The 21,171-nt window shown below is 39.2% G+C and overlaps 2 protein-coding genes across 3 annotated transcripts in view; both read right to left on the bottom strand.

Moving 5' to 3' along the window:
- Nucleotides 1-9,837: 9,837 nt before the first annotated feature.
- On the bottom strand, nt 9,838-11,430 carry atoh1a (atonal bHLH transcription factor 1a). Its single transcript, XM_053625903.1, has one exon. It carries the CDS (start codon nt 11,428-11,430, stop codon nt 10,624-10,626), a length of 807 nt encoding a protein of 268 aa, XP_053481878.1. The 3' UTR covers nt 9,838-10,623.
- Nucleotides 11,431-18,624: 7,194 nt separating this feature from the next.
- The window catches only part of grid2 (glutamate receptor, ionotropic, delta 2), a 517,533-nt gene continuing 514,986 nt past the window's right edge, over nt 18,625-21,171 (bottom strand). For both annotated transcript variants that reach the window (XM_053625025.1, XM_053625026.1), the window contains one exon: nt 18,625-20,479. In XM_053625025.1, coding sequence (XP_053481000.1) covers nt 20,048-20,479 — 432 coding nt within the window. In that variant the 3' untranslated portion in view covers nt 18,625-20,047. The remainder of the gene's footprint in view (nt 20,480-21,171) is intronic.

Below are 21,171 nucleotides of genomic sequence, written 5' to 3'. Positions count from 1 at the left end.
TATATGTATAAATCAATGCCTATGGTTGTAGTATTAGAGCACAACTACTTTTTTTGTTCATAAAACTCCTTCTTCTTTGTCTACTTAGAATTTTAGAATGAATTAAAGAATGTATATAGAATTTATTTAGAAACATTCCTTTAAAGTTGTCAAATAATTGCATAAAATTATGTAAATTGTCCAAATAGAAAAAATATTAAATAAAATCATTCATATTACATATTTACTATGGAGATTTAGACAGGTTTGAAGTATGCCAGGGAGGGCTGCATAGTAGTGTGACTCGTCTCATGAGATACTAAAAGGCAGAACTTCTCAATCAGATTTGAGGGTGGGACTACCTCAGTCTGTGAGGTAACAGAGCTCCTATGCAGATAACATGTTCACCTTTGAAGCATGCACTTAAAAGGGTCTAAATCTGCAGAATTAAATGGTGTCTCTCCCCATTGCTTCTGAGGGGACATTTTCTCCAGCTACATAAAAGACCTGGGATCGCGTTGCAGCACTGTATTCACTGGTCCACTTTGTTTTCAAATGGTTTTGTTGGTTGTGACACTGCAGTCATCCAACACCTTCTAAGAATCTGAACTGTAAAAAGCTCTTGTTCTCCAGCAGCTAACCCAGAAACAGACTCGGGGGCCCAGAGACTGTAATAGCCTGTGTCTTGGTGAAAACGTTCCCCTCTGGCGATTCACTTTTAACACTGTGTCCCAGGGCTTAACCAGTGTTTAAGATGGTTAACATAGCCACATCCACCACATTATCTGCTTCTTTCACATGTTCAACTTATTCTACTCCTTGACCTCTGACTTATCACCCCCAAGAAGAATATACACATTACACACATACTACAATACATCACTCACATACTTGCATGCATGCATATGTAGTTATATCACAGTCAAATGTTAAAGAGTAGTAGTCTGAGGTTTACTAAAAAAAGATTCATTTTAGAATGAGCATTGAGCGAGTACTTAAATGACACATGCAACACTTGGTTATTTGCAAAGGAGCACAGGTACTGATGAATTCGATTTTTCATGACATAGTAGGACGGTGTCCATCCCAACAGACAGAAGGAGACTTAGGGACTCACAGAGGCAGGCAGCAGAAAGACTATCCACTGCATTAACCTTCTGCAGGCCCGCAAGAGCTCTTTCTTCACTCCTCTTTCACCAGGACCCAAGGGAGAGGAACTCTGAGCTCGGCCCATTCTCCCCGAGAACTTTGATTTCCTATTAGGTTCCTCTAGCCTAGTGGGAGGGGGGAAGCCTGATCGTCTCACGTTCGACGGCGGGCCCCGTGTGGGACAATGGCCGGGCCCGGCCTGGATACAGGCCCTTTTGTTAGCCATGCCATTTTGTTTTTTGCCCCTGTCTCTCTGGCAGAGTGCAGAGTGTTTGCATCACATGCTCATCCCCAAAGTGCACACTTTTAGATTGGGGTGGGGGACAAGGAGTGAGAGAGAGGGATTATTCAAGTGAGTGTCTTTGCATCAGGGGACATGAGGGAGCAACAAAACAACCTCTTTCCACTGCAAATGTTTTGTAAGCATATTCAAATTAATCAAAACAGTGCAATAAAAAGTGTGTACAGTTCACTGGTTGAGAACACATAGTTGCATGCAAAGGTAGACATTTTCCCTGGTTTCTGTTAAAAAAGGAAATTGTAGCTTAGTTTCCAATTTATCAATGAAATACGTTTACTTCTATGATAAAACATGATAAAACTGGACAGTGAATCTGCAACAAGACAGCAGTCTAAAACATACAGAAAAGTCAACAGAAGCCTGAATGTTTTTTTTTATCATCTTGGTCTCAAGACTAAAAATCTGGCAGAATCAAAATGATGGGAATACAAGCTATTAAAGGATATTTATATTACATTCAGAAAGGGAAATGAAAACTTTTGACTATATTTGTTTCAAATTCTTGAAGCATAAGCGCCTTTTTGGTAGGTAACGAAGCCTATGGGCAATGTTGGGTAAATTACTCAAAAAAAAGTAATCCACAACTTTAAAATTGTAATACTGATTACTGCATGTAAAAAGTAATCGGATTACTAATTAATTTACTTTAAAGTTACTTTCAAAACCTATCAAACCTACAAAAATACACTATGAAATGAAACTCATTTAGTGCTAATTATAGCGCACGTCAATGTATGACATTGTATGTATCAGAAAAAGTTTCATTTTCATAACACTGGCTAGTCTGGTGTCGCCAGCCAAGGGGAGGCACTGCTAAGCTATCACTGTATGTGTTTAGCTGCTACAGTGCTATGCAAAGTACATTATCTTTCCTTATGCCCTGCTTATATCATATTCATGTAAACTGGAACTCATAGACATTTACACACCTTGTTTTCCTGCTCAGCATCAGAGGATGTTACTGTTTCAGTTTCAACTCCTTTACTGGTTTAAAACAAAAATCGCCGTATATCCACAACCCTGTCTGATTGGTCTCGCTTCTGTTCACTGAAGTTATAAAATTACAGGCCGTCTTCTTTCACTGACGTTCAGTTACATAGTGACGAACTGCTCCAAGTGGAGAATTATTCAGGGCTAAAGAAAAAATCTTCCCCCAATGCCCAGGCCAGGTTACGCCCCTGGCAGCCCCCCAAAAGTGATTTATTGTAAAAATGCATTTTACTTAATATTGTTTTCTAAACAGTAAATTTGTAACGCAAGTAACGTAATTTTATTGACATCAGTAATTGTAATCAAATTATATAAATTTAAAACGCAACGTGTTACATTACTGCGTTAACAGAAAAAGTAATTCGAATACAGCAACCCAACTCTGCCTAGGCACTGTGTTTGAATTTGTGTATTAAACTGTCTTGATTGATTGACAGGTGCAGTGAAGCAGCACTAGTCTGGGAAGGAGCTGGAGGATGTGGAATGGGCTTAAAGATATGACAACAAGGGATGCAAAAGTTAACCTGCTAGATAAGGTAGATAAGCAAGTAAGTGTGGGAAACACTAAGAGCTTTCCCAGGTGAGTTTTTAGTTTATTACATTAAAGCCCAGTACCTAAACATTTTTCATTTAGCATGACCAAATCTGTGCAAAGATTTAAATTACATTTCATTGTAATTTCATTTTCTATGCCATTTTTAATGTCTTTTAATATGATAGAAATTATTATAAAATAACACATTGGAATTTGTTGCACAATAAAATGTCTAATTGACTGTGGTGTTGTGTGTGGAAAAGTGTTGAGTAATTGACTGATTGATTAATTGGTTCTGAGAAGTCAGACTTGTTGACTAATTACTCTGATTTCTGTGCACAAATTACTCATATTTCCTGGTGTCCATGAGCTAAGATAATGCAGAAAGGAAGCTGCTTTGTGTTGGTGTTATGGTGTACACTGGTTCAGAGAGAGGAGCATTTATTTTAAGAACACCCCCAGGCACTGACACTCACCTCTCTATTTCTGGGTCTCTTCTGTGGATAAATAATACTGAAGTAACAATTTCTCATAGCTGAGTCATCATAAGACTGAAAAGGATTTTCCACACAGCATTTATACCTTTGAGTTTCTGAGACTGCAATTATTTTCTATTGTCTATTAGTCTCTCTGATAATCATGAGTCACCTTTACAAAAACATACACAATACTACTCAATGCTGCTTGTTACTCAACGGCTATGTGCTGTTGAAATCTGCCATATAAAATTTGGTGTGTTTAAAAACAGACCATGAGAGTGCAGAAGTGACTCAGAACCTTCTTGTACCATTTCAGAGTGATCTGTGACCAACTTTCTATATGCAAATCTCAACCTTTACTGCTGTAAGGAAAACCTCTAAACTGATCACAGATCAGATTGCAGCTTCCAACTGATGTCCCTCTTGTGGTTTTTCGATTTGTAAAATTGCTTTTCTGCAACTCTGCATTGTTGGAGATACTTGTCCAGGGCTAAACAAAGGGAACAGAGAGGAGAAATGAAATTGGACTCAGACATGTACCCCTAATTGTGTGAGTGAGGGGTGGGTGGTGGAAGGTTTGGGGGGAGAATTGCTTGTCTTGCACTGGCCTGAAAGTGATACCCTTGTCTCTCCCAGCCTGACCCGCTCCCCTTTACTCCGCCCACGCGATACCTGAGAGTGGGGGTCTCAGGGGAACTGCAGGAACTGCACCAGGCGAGGCTTTCAGTGGCCGTGAAAGGAGAGAGAGAGAGAGAGAGAGATAGAGAGAGAGAGAGAGAGAGAGAGAGAGAGAGAGAGAGAGCGAGTGTAGAAAAAATCTTAACAATATACAGTATCCATCCCTAGAGTGGGGCTAGCAGGTGAAATATTATCTGCTCAGTCACTGTACAATGGGGGCAAGAGTCCTTTAATAGATGTGGGGCCTTCACAGGTGAGTGGGTGGGACTGACAGCACTCTCCGATCTTGTTGGAGTTAAATGAGTTCAAGGCTCCAAGCAGCAGGACCAGAGAGGGCTCAGAATTGTGAAGCATCCATATCATCCATGTTCTTCTGAATGTTTTTGACATACTAATTCATATAAGAGAGATATATTAAAAGATTTATATAATGTTTGTTGCTGTCTACTACTGCTGCTGTCTGATACTACTACTATCTGCACCCACATATAGTGTAAGGACCACAAAAGTTCAGTTCAATTCAGTTAAAATTTATTTGTATGGCGTGTTTAAAAATTAACATTGTCTCAAAGCAGCTTTACAGAAATATATAAATTCTGGATATAAATTTTACATTTATGAATGTATCCCTAATGAGCAAGCCATAGGTGATGGTGGCAATGAAAAACTGCCTGAGACGATATGAGGAAGAAACCTTGAGAGGAACCAGACTCAAAAGGGAACCCATCTTCATCTGGGTGACAATAAATAGAGCGGCTGTAAATCATTTATCTTCTATAACTGTATACCATATAGTCAAAAGTGCAATTGTGTAACCAGGAACGTATGAGCAACTTATGAATATGAACATCAGAGCTATTTCCTAATTCATTTCAATTAGTTTTAACATGAAGTCTATTTTGTTGAAGTGATCAACTGTTCACTGCTGGAGACCTGAGTGTGACCATATTCAAGTGCATGACAACAAGTGGAGCAGGAGTCAATTGTTCTCCAAGTTTATACCTACCAACTCCGATTATTCCAGATTTATGATCTAATATGCCACCTATTCTGGTATACCTTCATACCTGACATAACTTCTCTTTAAAACAAAAGAGTCACTTTCATGCTCTAAGGTGTAAGTGTCTTGTAGTAAACTCTGACAGTAGTGACCCACCATCAGTGGCCACACTCCTCACACCTCAGAAGTGGCACAGCGTGCTGGGTGTAATCCAAGCTGTGAGGAAGTCACCGTAAAGAGTAAATACCCCTACAGTTGAGGTGTTTCCTATACATATACACACACATCCAAATCCTTGCAATGAATGTAACTGAGACTCAGAGGCCATTGAACGACATTATAATTGGCCTCGCCATTGTAAGCTTCTGAATGGGATGGTTACCCAAGAAGCCTCATGTTGGTCTAGGTACATTTGCTTTGAACATTTTGCAGACACAAAAGGTCAGCCTGGAGAGGAACAAAGATGAGAGAGCTCTGCAGTGTTCTTTCAGTTTTCCTTTGGCACTGTGAAGAAAGACAAGTGGACAATGCTGTCTAATAAACAGTTCATACTTCCTTTTTCCTTATGGTGCAGGCTAATATTTACACTACAATCAAAGGCTTTGTTTAGGAAAGACTCGTAACTTAATAGATTTTAGATACAATTAGAATAATTTCACACTTTTATGCAACTTGTGACTGCTGCTGCTATAGTTTATGACTTCTAGTAAGAGTTGTGTTAGTGACTTTCCTAAACTTGTTAATATGTATTATCATAAACCATCCATATTATTTTGGAATGAATATTATGTGGATAAAAATAAAATGTATTATTTTTGCAGCAAACACTGGCCCAGATCTCATATAAGATGACATCTACACTGATATGCTACACTGTTACACTGTTCACTGTTCTACACTGATATGCATCATCAAGGGCTACAGACTGCTGTGAAAAGCTTATGCATTATTCATGTCATCATCTCATGTGACATTTTCTATTATTTTCTCTGCTTGCTCAGATAATGATCTTCCTAAAAAGGCACCAGCTTCTTTTTTTGTTTTGTTTTTTGTTTTTTACCTCTGTGGTTCATCCACAGGTACACATAGTGTGCTTTCATGCCACATGAAATTAAAGTTTTATGCAGCCTCTTCAAATTGAGATCCAAATCCTTTTGTTACTGGAAGAACAACAGATGCCCAATGAAACCTGTTTGGGCCGGGAATGATACACTGAACCTGGTGCTTAAGACTTAGTTTTAGATGTGTCAGAGTATATGTGAAGATAAACTTCTTGCTCCTCCTGTGGTGTGACTTCCACCTTCAGTGCATCTTATCTCTCACTACCATGATCTCTCTCTCTCTCTCTCTCTCTCTCTCTCTCTCTCTCTCTCTCTCTGCTTGTTGCTCAGACTTGCAGCAGATGGAGAGTACGGCCTAGTTTTAGCTTTTGTTCTGATGTCCCAAGAGAGTCCAAGCCCTTTTTTCAGACTCCTACGCTCCTTATCTCTTATGAAATGCAGGGACTTTGCTTTTCAGCAGGGTAAAGCACAGAAACAAACATGTATCTGTCCACATTTGCTCCCTGAAAAATACTGACTTCTTTTTTTTTTACTGTCCAGAATATCCAAATGCATGTGTATCAATTTATGCATTCATAACGAGGATCTGATAACAAATGAATAAATGCATGAAGCAGGGTGAAATAATTTGAAACACTATAAATAAAAGAGGTAAAGGTAAAGCCTCATACTAGTTGTTAAAGTTTGGCTTAATCTTAAATTCCTCTCTTACCTACTCTATTTGATTAATAGGTCACGTGCTATATGCTAATATACAATTATAATATTCTAGAATAAGAAGGTTAAATAAGTTCAATATTTTAATGTTTACACTGTATTTACAAGTTGTTAAAGTGTTAGTAATTTTGGTTAATATTTAAGGCTAGTCAGTCCAGCCTTTCCTGATAAATAATTTATTATGCAGTACAGAATTTTATTCTTCGTTTAGAACCGGTTGCACAAGTCACTGTAACATTGTTACCCGCATTACATTTAGTGGGACATGCTATAAATCTAACTGCCCTGCCTAAGAACCTAACTGCCCAAATAACGTCTTGTCAAAGCAACTAGCTGCCAAATAACTGAGATTATACAAGATAAGGGAAGTAGCAGTTTTCAGTCTGATGTCTGAAAGAGAAGGAAGGTGATTAAAATGTATGACGAATTAATTCTATTAATTTTTATGGACATCATTTTTTTATGAGATATCAGATATCTGAGAAGCGGCTACGCTTTATGCGCGCTGTGTTTACGCCCAAGAATAACCATTTAAAGCATGTGAACGGTGAGTAAGAAGTTGAACAATTGAAATGAACAACTGCTGATGGTTTTATAGGCTAGAGTCTGTTAGAATGTGCCGCCTCTCTCATTCCACACACACGCACACACACACACACACACTCACGCAGCGCGAGCGCAAGAAGGGAAGGGCGTGCTGTTTACGTTTTGCCTTCAACGCTCATACTTGTTCAATATTTCATGAATAGTGAAACCTCAACTTATGCAGTCTCCCAGCTGTTACCACGAACACTGCACAATTAAAATGAAGCAACAGCGTCGATGCAGCCGGGGCATTTTCATTTGGAGTTTGGTGCGTGCAGTGGGGGCTGGGGGCAATTACTTGAATTACTAAGGGCATTAGTAGCCTATTGCTGTTTTGTTAACAAGGACTTTGTTGTTTAGTTAACAGGTTGAAAAAAAAAAATGCCTGTTTCAAGTCATACAAATAAAACTAAAAGGTCATAGTCGTCTGAGATGCGTCTGAAATGAAAATTGCAATTAAGGTAAACCAAAGTAAATTTAAAATCAATTAACTCAATCAAGTATCACAATCATATAAACCCACAAAGGCATTTTTCTTGCAGTGTTACAAAGACTACATTCTTATTCGAGGGTCCTTCAATAGTTCTTTTTGTATAGTTAAGGGTTATTAACTTTGTAAAAGTGAGTTACCCTCGCTGAAACACTGCAGAGAACATTTAGGAGTTCCCTCTAGAGACACTACTGAAGAACCGTTAAAGATTCTACAGGTTAGACCTTTATTTTCTTAGAACACCAAAAAGAAATTTGAGAATATTTGTCGTTTAAGCGTCGCATGTAACAGGAACAATGCAGATGGCTTCGGTCGTTCAAGGGAAGATAAAGGTATAAAAATAAAAGTTGTAAATAATTGATCACGGCAAGGGTGCACATGATATTGCCTGTTATTATCCACATGCTAATCTGATTGGGCAAAACAAGGGGCGGGAATGTAAAATAAAGCCAAGGACTGAGAGCATAGTCGTTAATAATTTGTTAGCTTTTCCAGTGAAATGTTTTTGCAAGCGTGAAAGCGTGGGGGAAAACACTTCGGAATATTACATGGAAGTAAAAAAGTAAACAATTAAATTATGTAAATGTGTGTGTATGTGTGTGTGTGTGTGTGTGAGAGAGAGAGAGAGAGAGAGAGAGAACGCACGGCGTGCGTCTGCTGGTTTGTAAGTGCGTGCATGGGCACCTAGACTGCAGTGTGTGTGTGTGTGTGTGTGTGTACGGGCACCCGGTGAGTATTGGCGGGCGTGTGTGTGTCTCTGGAGTCAGGTCCTGAGGGACACGGCAGCTCGCGGTGTGTAAGTACGTGGCGCGCTCACCAGCTGACAGCGCGTGCTACTCTAAAGACATTCAACACCGCGCGCACGAGCCTGCCAACAGTGCGCGCGCCAATTAATATACACCACTACAGCAGCCGCGCGCGCACAACTCTTTATGTTCAAAACTTTTAGCTCGGCTTTGAGACTCACTTCAGGCTATACTGAGAATTTGTCGGTCACTTCTAAGCCAAATAACTGCAGAGATAAATAAGTTGGTAAGGGGCTGATTGTGAATATTTATGATGTTGAAACATACAGTAGCACCATATGGACGGCGAGGACCCCTGTAATAAACGAGCGAAGCAATTAATCTGAGAACTGTTGCCTACACAACTTGTAGCAGATAATGTATTGCCATTTCGTGCACGTTATTGGAAATCAAATATCAAATTATGCAAGTTACAAAACATGTTTGCAAGGAGCGAAATTAGCAAAAATAACGAATGCAAACGTGCATATTTCGTGTATTAAACGTATTGATTTATTCATTATTATTATTACTATTATTATTTTTTTCTTTTTATTATTATTATTATTAGTAGTATTAACTATATATATATATATATATATATATATATATATATATATATATATATATATATATATATAGATAGATAGATAGATAGATAGATAGATATTCTGTTCGAAAGTAAATAATAGTAATGGTTTCAAGAGTAAATTATTTATTCTGTTACTATTCTGGATAAAACCTTTCTCTACCGATTTGATAGTTTATTGCAGTTTTTACAATTTCCTCTCACTTTTTGTGTTTTCCTTTTATATTTCGTGTATATTCTAAAGACAGATATCAGGCCTCTATCCAACAACAATTTTCAATGTATTTCATAATAATATAGTAATAGTAATCAGATTGACCTACTACTGCGACTAAATCATAACGCTTTTACATTCGGAAAATCTTTTATTATTATTATTATTGTTGTTGTTTTTCAGCCTTATAACCTGCAGTTATTTTATAATCACTAAAATGAATCATTTAGTAGTTCTAACACCTTAAACATTAAACTTCTTCAGAGAGTAGCATTACATGTCCGATTTTGTGACATTTATGAGAAAATACTGATCAATCCAAACAGCAGTAAATAATACAATAAGCGTTTTCTGTTTATAGTTGTTTTTTTATTCCAAAATCAAATAAAACATAAAGCATGTGGCAAATTTGCTAATTTTCAACATAAAAATGACAAGGCAGACTGAAATAAATAGACACTTTAACCGCCATCTCCAAGCAGAAGTTGAATACAAATAATAACCTCGCGCCGAAATCGAATATTCAAACTTAACAAATGTACAAAACATCTAATGGCTATATTAAATATCCTTGACAAATTGGCATTACTAGGCTACATAAAAACAACAGAAAAAAAAACTCGTTCTATTACAAAACGTGTTTCTCAAGCCTATGGCCCGTATTTAAAGTGCAAGTGAAGTTTAGAAGTTGTAAATTCTTCGAGTTAAACAAACAAACAAACAAACAAACAAACAAAAGCAATCGTATTTTATGAAATTATCGTATATGCATAAACTGGGTCACTTTTTTTCGGAAGACAGTTTTTGCATGACATCCGGGCCCATGGCACTGCTGCGCGCGGCAGTTGACGTGGCGTGGGGAAGCTCGCCAGTGTCAAGACAAGGCAAATAGATTGGCGTAAAAGTTGCTGAAAATAACAACAGTAACAACAACAGTAACAACAACAGCGTACAATTCAAATGGTCATGAAATCAAAGTTAGGACAACCAATTCAAACGGAATCACTAAAAAATAAGGCGAATACGATTGACACGAAGAAACGATTGACATCTCGGTCTCTTCTAACGTCTCTAAAAGGCGCGGTGGCGGCTCAGCTTCAGTTCACTCAGCTCGTCTTCGCTGTGCAGTTCCGCGTGTGTCTCGTCCGAGTCGCTGAAGTGCGAGTGTGGCGAGAACTCTCCATCGCTCCGACTCGACCGCGGGGAGTCTTTGCTGCACTCAGAGGCAGACTTGCTCGCTCCAAGCGACACAAACGCGTCTTCCTCATACTGGAACGGCACGCCGGCAAGCTGAACAGGAAATGAGTTTGCTGATCTCTCGCCTCCGTAGGCGGGCGGAAGGACATCACCATTATGCGCGTCATCTTCTGCGCCGGGAGCACGCAGCAGGTCGGACAGCGCGTTGATGTAGATTTGTGCCATCTGGAGTGTCTCGTACTTGGACAGCTTCTTCTCGTTGTCGAGGGAGGGGATGACGCTGCGTAGCTCGTCGAAGGCGTGGTTCAGACCGTGCATGCGCCGGCGCTCTCGTGCGTTCGCCGCTATGCGTCTCTGCTTCTGCACCACGTTGGCGGCTTTGCTGGTCGGAGCGCGCTGCCTGCCCTCATCCGCCCGCGCTGCTCCCTTGAGGCGGCACAGCTCGCGCACACGTACGGCGCCCCCCACCCTTGCGCCCTTGTTTAAGTGCGAACCGGACACGCCCTCTGCGCTCGAGGAGCCCGAGCTGTGCGGCAGGTATTCCGCGTGTGCAGGAGCGAGCCAGGCGCGTGCGTCGCCGCCTTCCATCAGCGCCAAAGTGAGCGGAAAGCGCTCCCCACGCGCCGCGTCCGACTCCACCGCCGTCCTCGCGCCTTCGCAAGAGCTGCCCATGACGTCCATTTTCGTGTGTTTACACGTCACGTCGGGACGGAGGTTTCCAAAAAGGTATGAAGTAACAGTGTGTGCGTGTGAGGTGACGGGGGCTCTGGTCTCCTTCCTGCACCTGTTGCGCTTACTCCTTCCACAGGAGGATTTCTTACTGGGTGTCTCTATGTGAAGCGCCGGTTTTAAAAGCGGCACGCGCCTGGGAGCCCCCCTTCTCAAGCAGGTCGCGTGGCGCTTTGACCAATAAGAGCACTCGGGGCAGGCGCGTGTGGCCGACCAATGAGAAAGCCGCAGAGAACCCGAGACAGGTTATTATGTCCAAACTTTTTTTTTTATAGTACCGCTGCCTGTTTAACTGGAGTGTTATTATCACAATGGGTCGTCCCACAAGGCGCGCGCAGAAAGGTGCAGGAATGTGGATAGCGCAAGCAGGGTGCAAACACACACAGGCGTGTGTTCCACAGTGCAGCTGGCATGGACATGCAAATGCACTCACAGTGAAGAAAGGGCTGATGGGACATGCTGTACAAAATGTACTCTATCCACTTCATAATATTCTCAAATGAGACCATCAAACCATCACACCTTTAAACCCGGTGTCTTTAACAGATCATGACCAACCTGAATGATTTCTTTAAATCTCATTTTCCCGTTTAAGTAGAGCATAGAGGTTTATCTAAGAATTTAATAAGCTAATTAAGTATTTTAGTATAGCCTAAGTTAAAAGCTTAACCAGGACTTAATCAAACACAACGCCATTAAATCATTTAATATACCCTATATATTTTATAATATTTCCCTATATATTTAATATAGATAATATATTTCAAGGGGAAAAAGCCGATTTTAACACCTTATGTAGTTTCTTTTTATAAGTGGACAATCCAACACTTCCCTTATGAACGATGAACCATCTCACGTTTCATTTTCTTTAGAACAAGTTCTTTTGAGTAGACGTAAGAAACGCCCTGTTAGGTAAAAGGCGTCTAAGGGATAAAGCACAGCGTTGGCGTTTACTTTCTGGAGCCGTAAACACTGAAACAAAAAGTAATAGTAGTAGTAGTAGTAGTAGTAGTAGTAGTAATGATGATGATGATGATGATGATGATGATGATGATGATGATGATGATGATGATAATAATAATAATAATAATAATAATAATAATAATATTTTTTTTTACAGTGTGCAAGAAATAAATGTAATGTAGGCTACCATCGGATACTAGTCAGAAAAAATGATCTATTCGGTCATTATTATTATTATTATTATTATTATTATTATTATTATTAATAATAATAATAACAATATTAATATTAATATTAATATTTTTTAGCAGTGTGCAAGAAATAAATGCAATGTAGGCTACCATCGGATATTAGTCAAAAAAAAATATCTATTTGGTCATTAATAATAATAATAATAATAATAATAATAATAATAATAATAATAATAATATTTTTTACAGTGTGCAAGAAATAAATGTAATGTAGGCTACCATCGGATATTAGTCAGAAAAAATTATCTATTTATCTATCTAATAAGAAGAATAACAACAGCAACAACAACAACAACAACAACAACAACAACAACAACAACAATAATAATAATGATAATAATAATAATATGATGATGATGATGATAATGCTGCTGCTAATTATTATTATTATTATTATTATTATTATTATTATTATTATTATTATTTATCATGAAATACTGTAATCCTTTTACGTTTTAAAAACTACATGTTCGGAACGGAATTCTAACGTTAACTACTAAACACACAAGAACACGATTAATTAACATTTCCGATATTTGCTAAAAGATTTACACTACAGAAGCGGTGAAAAGGACAACATCTATTAGTTGTTTTTGTTGTTGTTGTTGTTGTTGTTGTTGTTGTTTTGTTAACAAAAGCAACTGCACATATCTCTTGTTACTATGTCTAATAACACACTCTCAACACAAATCTTGAAAGATGTTCCGTTTATGTTTGTACTGTTCAAACAGAAGAGGATTTGAAGACATGGCATGAGAGGCGCGATAAACGGCGCATTTCCGACGCTGGACCTTTGTGTTGGATGTATTCATGAAGCCTTGGCGCCTGAGCGCACTGAGCCGGAGCCGCGTCCAGTCAGCCTGCGTGTCTTGGAAGAGTTCCTAAAGCAAACAACAGGTTGGATATGGTTGCTGCCGATTATTAAAGTGTCTCGGGGACAAAGAGGACTCTATGTTCCATTGGACACGCCTGGGGGACTCTTTGGACAGAAGACACACACTGGGGCTTCAGCGCGAGCGAGTCTGCGTGCTGCATTCTTCATTCCTGTCGCCCAGGAAACGCCCACATATCGCTTAGCTGATAAAAAAAAAGACACACAACAACAATAACAACAAAAAAGCCCCTATTCTTAAAATCTCCTTTATGAAAGTACATTTCAATTTTTCAATTTAAATAGAAAATAAACCCCCCCCCGACTGCAACTGAGTGAATCTAAAATGATAATATGGTATTAATCTGTTGTAGTAATCATCTAAACATTATATGACAGCTATAATAATTTGCTTGTAGTTTAGGCTTTATGATAAGCTACCGGACCTCGACTCAAGGACATTTATCTGGAACCCCCCTCTCACCACACCGGTTGAAGTTGCTGTAAAAGGTCAGTTGTGCTTTACTGCTGCTCACATGATAGTAATCTAAACTCCTGTACATGGCAGGTAGGAGAGCCTATGGGTACAACTGACAAAGTCAACGCACCTAAGGTTTATATGCGCCCTCTAGTGGACACTGAGCGTGCTGCAACATAACATGTACTAATGTAGCAGTGAAAGGTCAGGGACTACAGGAAACATCTAGCCTACTTAAGCCATGGCAAGTAATTTTCAATGTCTAATATGTAAAGAGTAAAAGTTTAAAGGAGAAAACTGTAATTATTATAAAGGCCCTCTTAACTGTGGTGATTCTAGAGACTGTGGGAGCCCTACAAAAAATACGTGAAGCTCTTTTTAGCGTTCTATTTCTTACTGCATTCTGGATGTTTTTAATTTCATTTAATTTAATTTTTATTTTTTATTTATTTTTTGGGGAGGAGGGGGGGGGGGCAATCTATTGGCAATTTACTCCTTTGCCTATACTGTTAATATGCATCTGACTGTTAGCATTGGGGATTCCATTCATCCATCTTCTATACCGCTTAATCCTTTTCAGGGTCATGGGGAAACCTGGAGCCTATCCCAGGGAGCATCAGGCACAAGGCGGGGTACACCCTGGACAGGGTGTCAATCCATCGCAGGGCAACAAACACATACACACATTCACACACCCATTCATACACTACATACACTCAGCCTACCATGCATGTCTTTGGACTGGGGGAGGAAACCCCTGCAGCACGGGGAGAACATGAAAACTCCGCACACATGGTCACGGTGGGAATCGAATCCCCAACCCTGGAGGTGTGAGGCGAACGTGCTAACCACTAAGCCACCATGCGCCGGCAGTAGACTACTTATGGGGCATTCCCACTGGACCATGCAGCATGGTTCGGTTTGGCAAGGCAAATTACCCATAATCCCAATCGTTGTTATGACTTCCACTGCCAAGCCAGATACTATTGGGGTACTAGTGAGCCAAGCCAGGACATGTCCATTTATTAGCTGACTGTCATGAAAAAGCCTACCAACTGATTCTCAGCATAACATCTATCTGTCATACATCTATATCTATTTCATATTAACTAAGTAAGCAAGTCAGTATATGCCTTTAAAATTTTTTTTTTTGTGTGTGCATGTACCAGTGAATTATTCTGAAGTGCATTTTATAATCTTTATAATTATTCACTAACTAATAATGCTGTTTAGCGAATAAGTATTCCCCAAAATTTCTTAGGTAAAATAGTAAGTAAAGCCATTTTTAAAATGACTAACCCAGTCAATTCCTTATTAGGTAATTCCTTATTTGGATAAGGTGTGTATTATTATTATTATTATTATTATTATTATTATTATTATTGTTGTTGTTGTTGTTGTTGTTGTTGTTGTTGTTGTTGTTTAGTACTAATTTTGTGGCTTGATCACTGTTATGCATATTCACTCTTCACCTAACAAAAATTATAAATTTTAATTATTAGGCCAGTCTGTAGTCCAGCCAGATACACTGTGGCTTTATGACACTATGAATTATAATGATCAACCACATGTTTAAAAAAAATAGAGAGATCCAGAGGATGATGATTACACATCAGCAACAAAGACTGTGGTGTCCACCAAGTGAAGATGTTCTTCCTAATGCTGTGGTGTGATCTAATAAAAACCCTGTAAGAGAGTAAAGAATGAGACATGTGGAAGGACGGGGGATGAGGAGTCAGAAATGGAAGAGCAGAACATTGCATTACCTGATCAGGAGATAGAGCGGCAATACCAGGCTAGAGTGGGAGTGTAACAGAGTTATAAAAGAAGCTCTCATGAAATGACTGGTTCTTACATTTAATAATAATTTTTTCATGTGTGTTTTTTATTAAACAGTCTAAACACTATTGCAAAGTGCCACATTTAAGAATAAAGAATATTTCTTAAGAATAAGGTAAAGCAAGAAAATATCCAGATGTACCAAGACTAACAAAAATAAGTGTGCATCTAAAAGGCAAATTCTTCAAATTTCCGGTTACACTGATCAACCACAACATTAAAATCACTGACAGGTGAAGTGAATAACATTGATTATCACCTATCAAGGCACCTATCACAATGGCACCTGTCAAGGGGTGGGATATATTAGGAAGCAGGTGAACAGTCAGTACTCAAAGTTGATGTGTTGGTGCATCCACGGTCCAAACTTTGACAAGAGCCAAATTGTGATGGCTAGATGACTGGGTCAGAGCATCTCCAAAACAACAGGTCTTGTGGTGTTCCAGGTATGCAGTGGTTAGTACCTACCAAATGTGATCCAAGGAAGGACAACCAGTGAACCAGTGACAGGGTCATGGGTGCTTAAGGCTCACTGATGTCTGTGAGGAGCAAAGGCTAGCCTGTCTGGTCTGATCTGACAGAAGAGCTACTGTATAGATATGATAGAAAGGTGTCAGAACACACGGTGCATCACAGCTTGCTGTGTATCGGGCTGCATAGCCACAGATTGGCCCATGCTGACGCCTGTCCTTCACCAAAAGCAAGGTGCAATGGAAGAAGGTGGCCTGGTCTGATAAATAATGTTTACATCATGTGGATGGCACCAGGATGCACTATGGGAACAAGGCAAACTGGTGGAGGAAGTGTGATGCTCTGGGTAATGTTCGGCTGGGAAACCTTGGGTCCTGGCATTTATGTGGATGTTACTTTGACATGTATCACCAACCTAAACATTGTCGCAGACCAAGTACACCCCTTCATGGCAACAGTATTCCCTAATGGCAGTGATATCTTTCAGCTGGATAATGCACCTTGACACACTGGAAAAATTGTTCAGAAATGGTTTGAGGAACATGACAAACAGTTCAAGGTGTTGACTTGGCCTCCAAATTCCCCAGATCTCAATCCAAGCAAGCATCTGTGGGACGTGCTGGACAAACAAGTCTGATCAATGAAGCCGCCACCTTGCAACTTACAGGACTTAAAGGATCTGCTGCTAAGCTCTTGGTGCCAGATACCACAGCACACCTTCAGAGGTCTTGGACAGTCGATGCCTCAGTGTATCAGAGCTATTTTGGCACCAAAAGGGGGACCTACACAAAAATTAAGCAGGTGGTTTTAATATTATGGCAGAATAGTGTATATTCATGTTTATTTCTACTGTATATGCATGTTATCCATCAGTAGAATTGACCTCCATGCTGTGAATTGACTCTCCGCTTTTTGCCAGACTTTTTGAGTGGAGTCAACTCATGGTGGTTTGAGTATAGTCAACTCATTCATTAAATTTCTCTTAACTAAGGCTTTTGAGAAACTGTAGCTAAACACTGTTGATTTATATTTATGCATGTAGTATCACTTTGTACCACCAATCAACTATCAGTACACATTTAACATACTATCAACTGACTGTGGCAGCTCAGTGACATTTGACTGACAATTACAGGATAGTTGATATTAAAAAAAGTGTTACTGGGTTACCTGATAGATTAACTAATATAACCAAAGTAATTAAATGTATAGCCTACATTGTTACTCAATACACTCAAGCTGGAAAGCTTATGAGAAAAACCCTTTACATTAATATTTGGTCATGTCTGTATTAATCAATCAATGTCAAAACAGAACTAGAAATGAACACTTCAAACATATACAGTCAACCCAGTAACAATGATCATAAATGTAGGATCACAAAAATCCTTCAGCTGTGAGCAATATGACTGTAAATTACGGTATTTTTAATGTACAGCTCATATATTCATATGATCAACAATGATGAGCCGAGAACTTGGCCTTTTGAAGTGTTGCGAGGGGTGAGACTGGAGGGGTTGTACATGCACTTAGTAGCCATGGCTCTTCTCAAGTCACTCAAGCATGATACGATGGGCTGCTGTGCTATTCATTGTGTGCCAGAGGGCATGACGCCTGGTACACACGCTCAGTGATCATCCAAAACCAGCCCGGCCCTTCGACCACACTACCTGGGGTGTGGTGTAGAAACCATTGCAACTGAAATCGAAAATATCATCTTCTGCATTAATCAAATATCTATGAAACAGCCACCATGAACCAACTGGTCATTGCAATAAATACAGTGGCAAAAGCAAGTCCTCTGATACAGCAAAGACAATTAAACCCACTGTAGAAAACATGTTTATTAGACAAATTATACACAGAAAGCTTTGCCACTTGTAGCAGAGGCCTCAGTTTGTTCCATTAGAATAATATGCAACACATACAACAAAATAGGCCTATATTAAATACTGTACATTATAATCGTTGAAAATGATCAAGGAACTCCTGTACATACTATGTAAGAAATTAAAAATGTTACAGGCTTAGCAAGTCTTACATGTTTTTTTTTCTTTTGGAAAAGGACTTACTCATGAATCCCTAACTCAAAAAAAAAATTAAGTTAAAATATGACTAAAATTGAAACCTTAAAGACTGTCTTATCAGAGGGATTCTGGGTAATTGAGTTAGTGTAATGGTGGCTAATGCAATGCAAGGCTTTAATGTTAAACTCTATATCTTCTTAAATTCAACAAAAAGTATCTCCATGTAAAATATACATTTTAATGTCTTCATTTTATACTAAATAAAAATCTTTAATTCAATACTAAATAAAAACTTTTTCCTATTGTCATTCATAGCTTAAGAAAAGTACACCTAGAATGCTGTCATCAAAACACTGTTGCTTTTCTCTACACACAACATTTGCGAATTAGTCTGAGGATAACAAACTGAAAGCTCATTCTAAACAACTAACATTAGTCATATTAATACAATGTTAGTGAAAAGTGTTTGAATGTATTTCATGGTTTTTTTTTTGTATTTTTAAACTTCTCAAAATGTGTCTTTTTTAACCTGTCACACACTGATGGACTTGTTTGAACAATTAGCACTTTTAAAAAAGTTAGATAAATATTACCCCTTACTGTTTATGAAAGGAAATAGAAAGTTATTTCAAATAATTCCCAAAAATGGGCTGTCTTGTTTGTACCTTCAGATGGCCTGGTGCCAGTTTGAGGACACATGAAGAATTAAAAACAGCCCCTGGTCTAAGACTCAGGAATCAATTTGAAGGTTTTCTTCTTGACTTCAGACCTATAACACCTAACAGTAAGATGATGGCACTGAAGCGATCTCAAAATGTATATATATAAAAAAAGAAAAGAAACAAAATATAACCTGCAGTAATCTTTTTTTCCATGTTTAACTTTCTTATCAAACACATTCCACACAAAATGATTTGTTCTATTTCAAACAAAGCAGAAAACAAAAACAAACAAACAAACAAAAAAAACCCAACAACAACACACATTTAGAGGCCTCATTTGCATTTGTCCTTCTATGCTTTAACTTGGTTTATGTATATTTTTTCATTACATCTTTCTCTTATACATTGTCCAGTGTGTAAGTGGAAAAAGTCTCAGAGAGACGGTATAGCCAGACGTTAAGATGTCAAAAGATCAGTCTATATGTCTGGAGCTCAGGTGCAGTGTAGAGCAGCAGAAGGACTTTATTCTCTAGCTATTGACACCCAACTCACCACACCACATGGCCTAACTTGGTACAGAGCATTGACCAGCATAAACTGAGAAGCAAGATTTCTCAAATAAGCCTCAAGTTATTGCAGGTCTGTAGGTCAGTCTGCAAAGTGCAGTGTTTTTTTTTTTTATCCCTTTTTGTCCGGAAACCAAAAGAAAACAAAGGAAATGTAAACATCCCATGATTTTTTATATTCATACAGTCTTTTAAAACTCCCCCAAAATTACATGTGAAAAAATGAAGGCAAAGTCATGTTTACACAAGAGATCTCCCAACAATCACGACGACAATAATGAAATTTATCATCATCCTCAACAGGTAGGTGAGTTCAGGCAGGACGAGCACCCCCAACAGCAAAACTTAAAAGCAAAGATTTTCAAAAGCAAAAAACGACAAAAAAAAAAAAAAAGAAGAAGACGGGTATTTACATTTGTATCTTGTTTTGTGAGTGCCTCCTCATATGGAGGTGCCCCGGTCTGGATCGTTGCCATAGCTAAAGCATGGGGCTGGTGTGGGCTGGTAAGGGATGCTGGACATGGTCTTGATGGGGCTGCGAAAGAAGCCTCCATTGGGCGCGCGCTGCCTGAAGGGCCCGGCGCCAGTCCGCTGGTCGGGCATGGCGCCGAAAGCGAAGCCGGATGCCGCCTTGGCAGAAAGGCTGCGGCTCAGTGTCTGGATCTGTTCAGGGATGAAGGTGGTGGTGGTGATGTGTGTGTTACGGAAATCACTGATCTGCTCCAGGGCCTGGCGTGCCGCTGGCAGTGAGTCCATGTCCAGTGGCGTCAGATCCATTGAAGAGGTGGAGAACTGCTTGTGTGGGCTCTCGTCATCCGTGCACAGGCTGTTCACACGCCGGTGGAGGTGCTCCAGGTCGATCTCCTTGTCATCCTGAGACGAGGGGTTGAGAAAGGTAGGAGAGGTGGAGTGGGGAAAAGGTGGGGGGAAAGAGAGAGAGAGAGAGACAGAGAGAAAGAAAGAAGGAGGAGGGGTGAGGAGCAGCAGGAGCAGAGGACAGAAGAAGTAAGGGGTATAAAAGTGAGGAAAGTGGGTGTACGGTCGGAGGAGTAGAAGTATAGACGAATGTGTTAGTGTGAAACAAAGCAGTGAGCGTTGTAGAGATGTGTAATGAATAAGGCAAAAATAAATCACATGTATATGTGATTATAGAGATTTAAATGGAAACAGGATTGGAAAGACAGGGTAGTGAAATGTAGTGCAAGTTTTGTAATGCAATGTGAGCAACAAAAGTGAACAGGCATAGGGAAGAAAAGGCACAAAAAGGACAAATGAACTATAGTAACAAAGGCAAATGGATATTTTTTTTGCTATGGGATCAAGCATTGTGTAACAGTAATGCTATTCTTAATTGGACAACTGGAGATTAAAACTTTAGTTTTAAAATACTACAATACTATGCAATTATTATGTCATCAACATCTTTTATAATCTTTTATAGTGTTCAAATGGCTAAAATTGAGTTGTGTGTCCAGATGATTACATCTTGCACATCAGTTTGACAGACTCTTTCAGTTTTAACAGAAAGAGATATTAAATATTAATGCCAGTGATCCTGCTTGCAG

The sequence above is a fragment of the Ictalurus furcatus genome, chromosome 5 (genome assembly GCF_023375685.1).
Source record: "Ictalurus furcatus strain D&B chromosome 5, Billie_1.0, whole genome shotgun sequence".
NCBI lineage: Eukaryota > Metazoa > Chordata > Actinopteri > Siluriformes > Ictaluridae > Ictalurus > Ictalurus furcatus.
The sequence above is the reverse complement of the archived record's forward strand: the minus strand, read 5'-3'. Positions and strand labels throughout refer to the sequence as shown.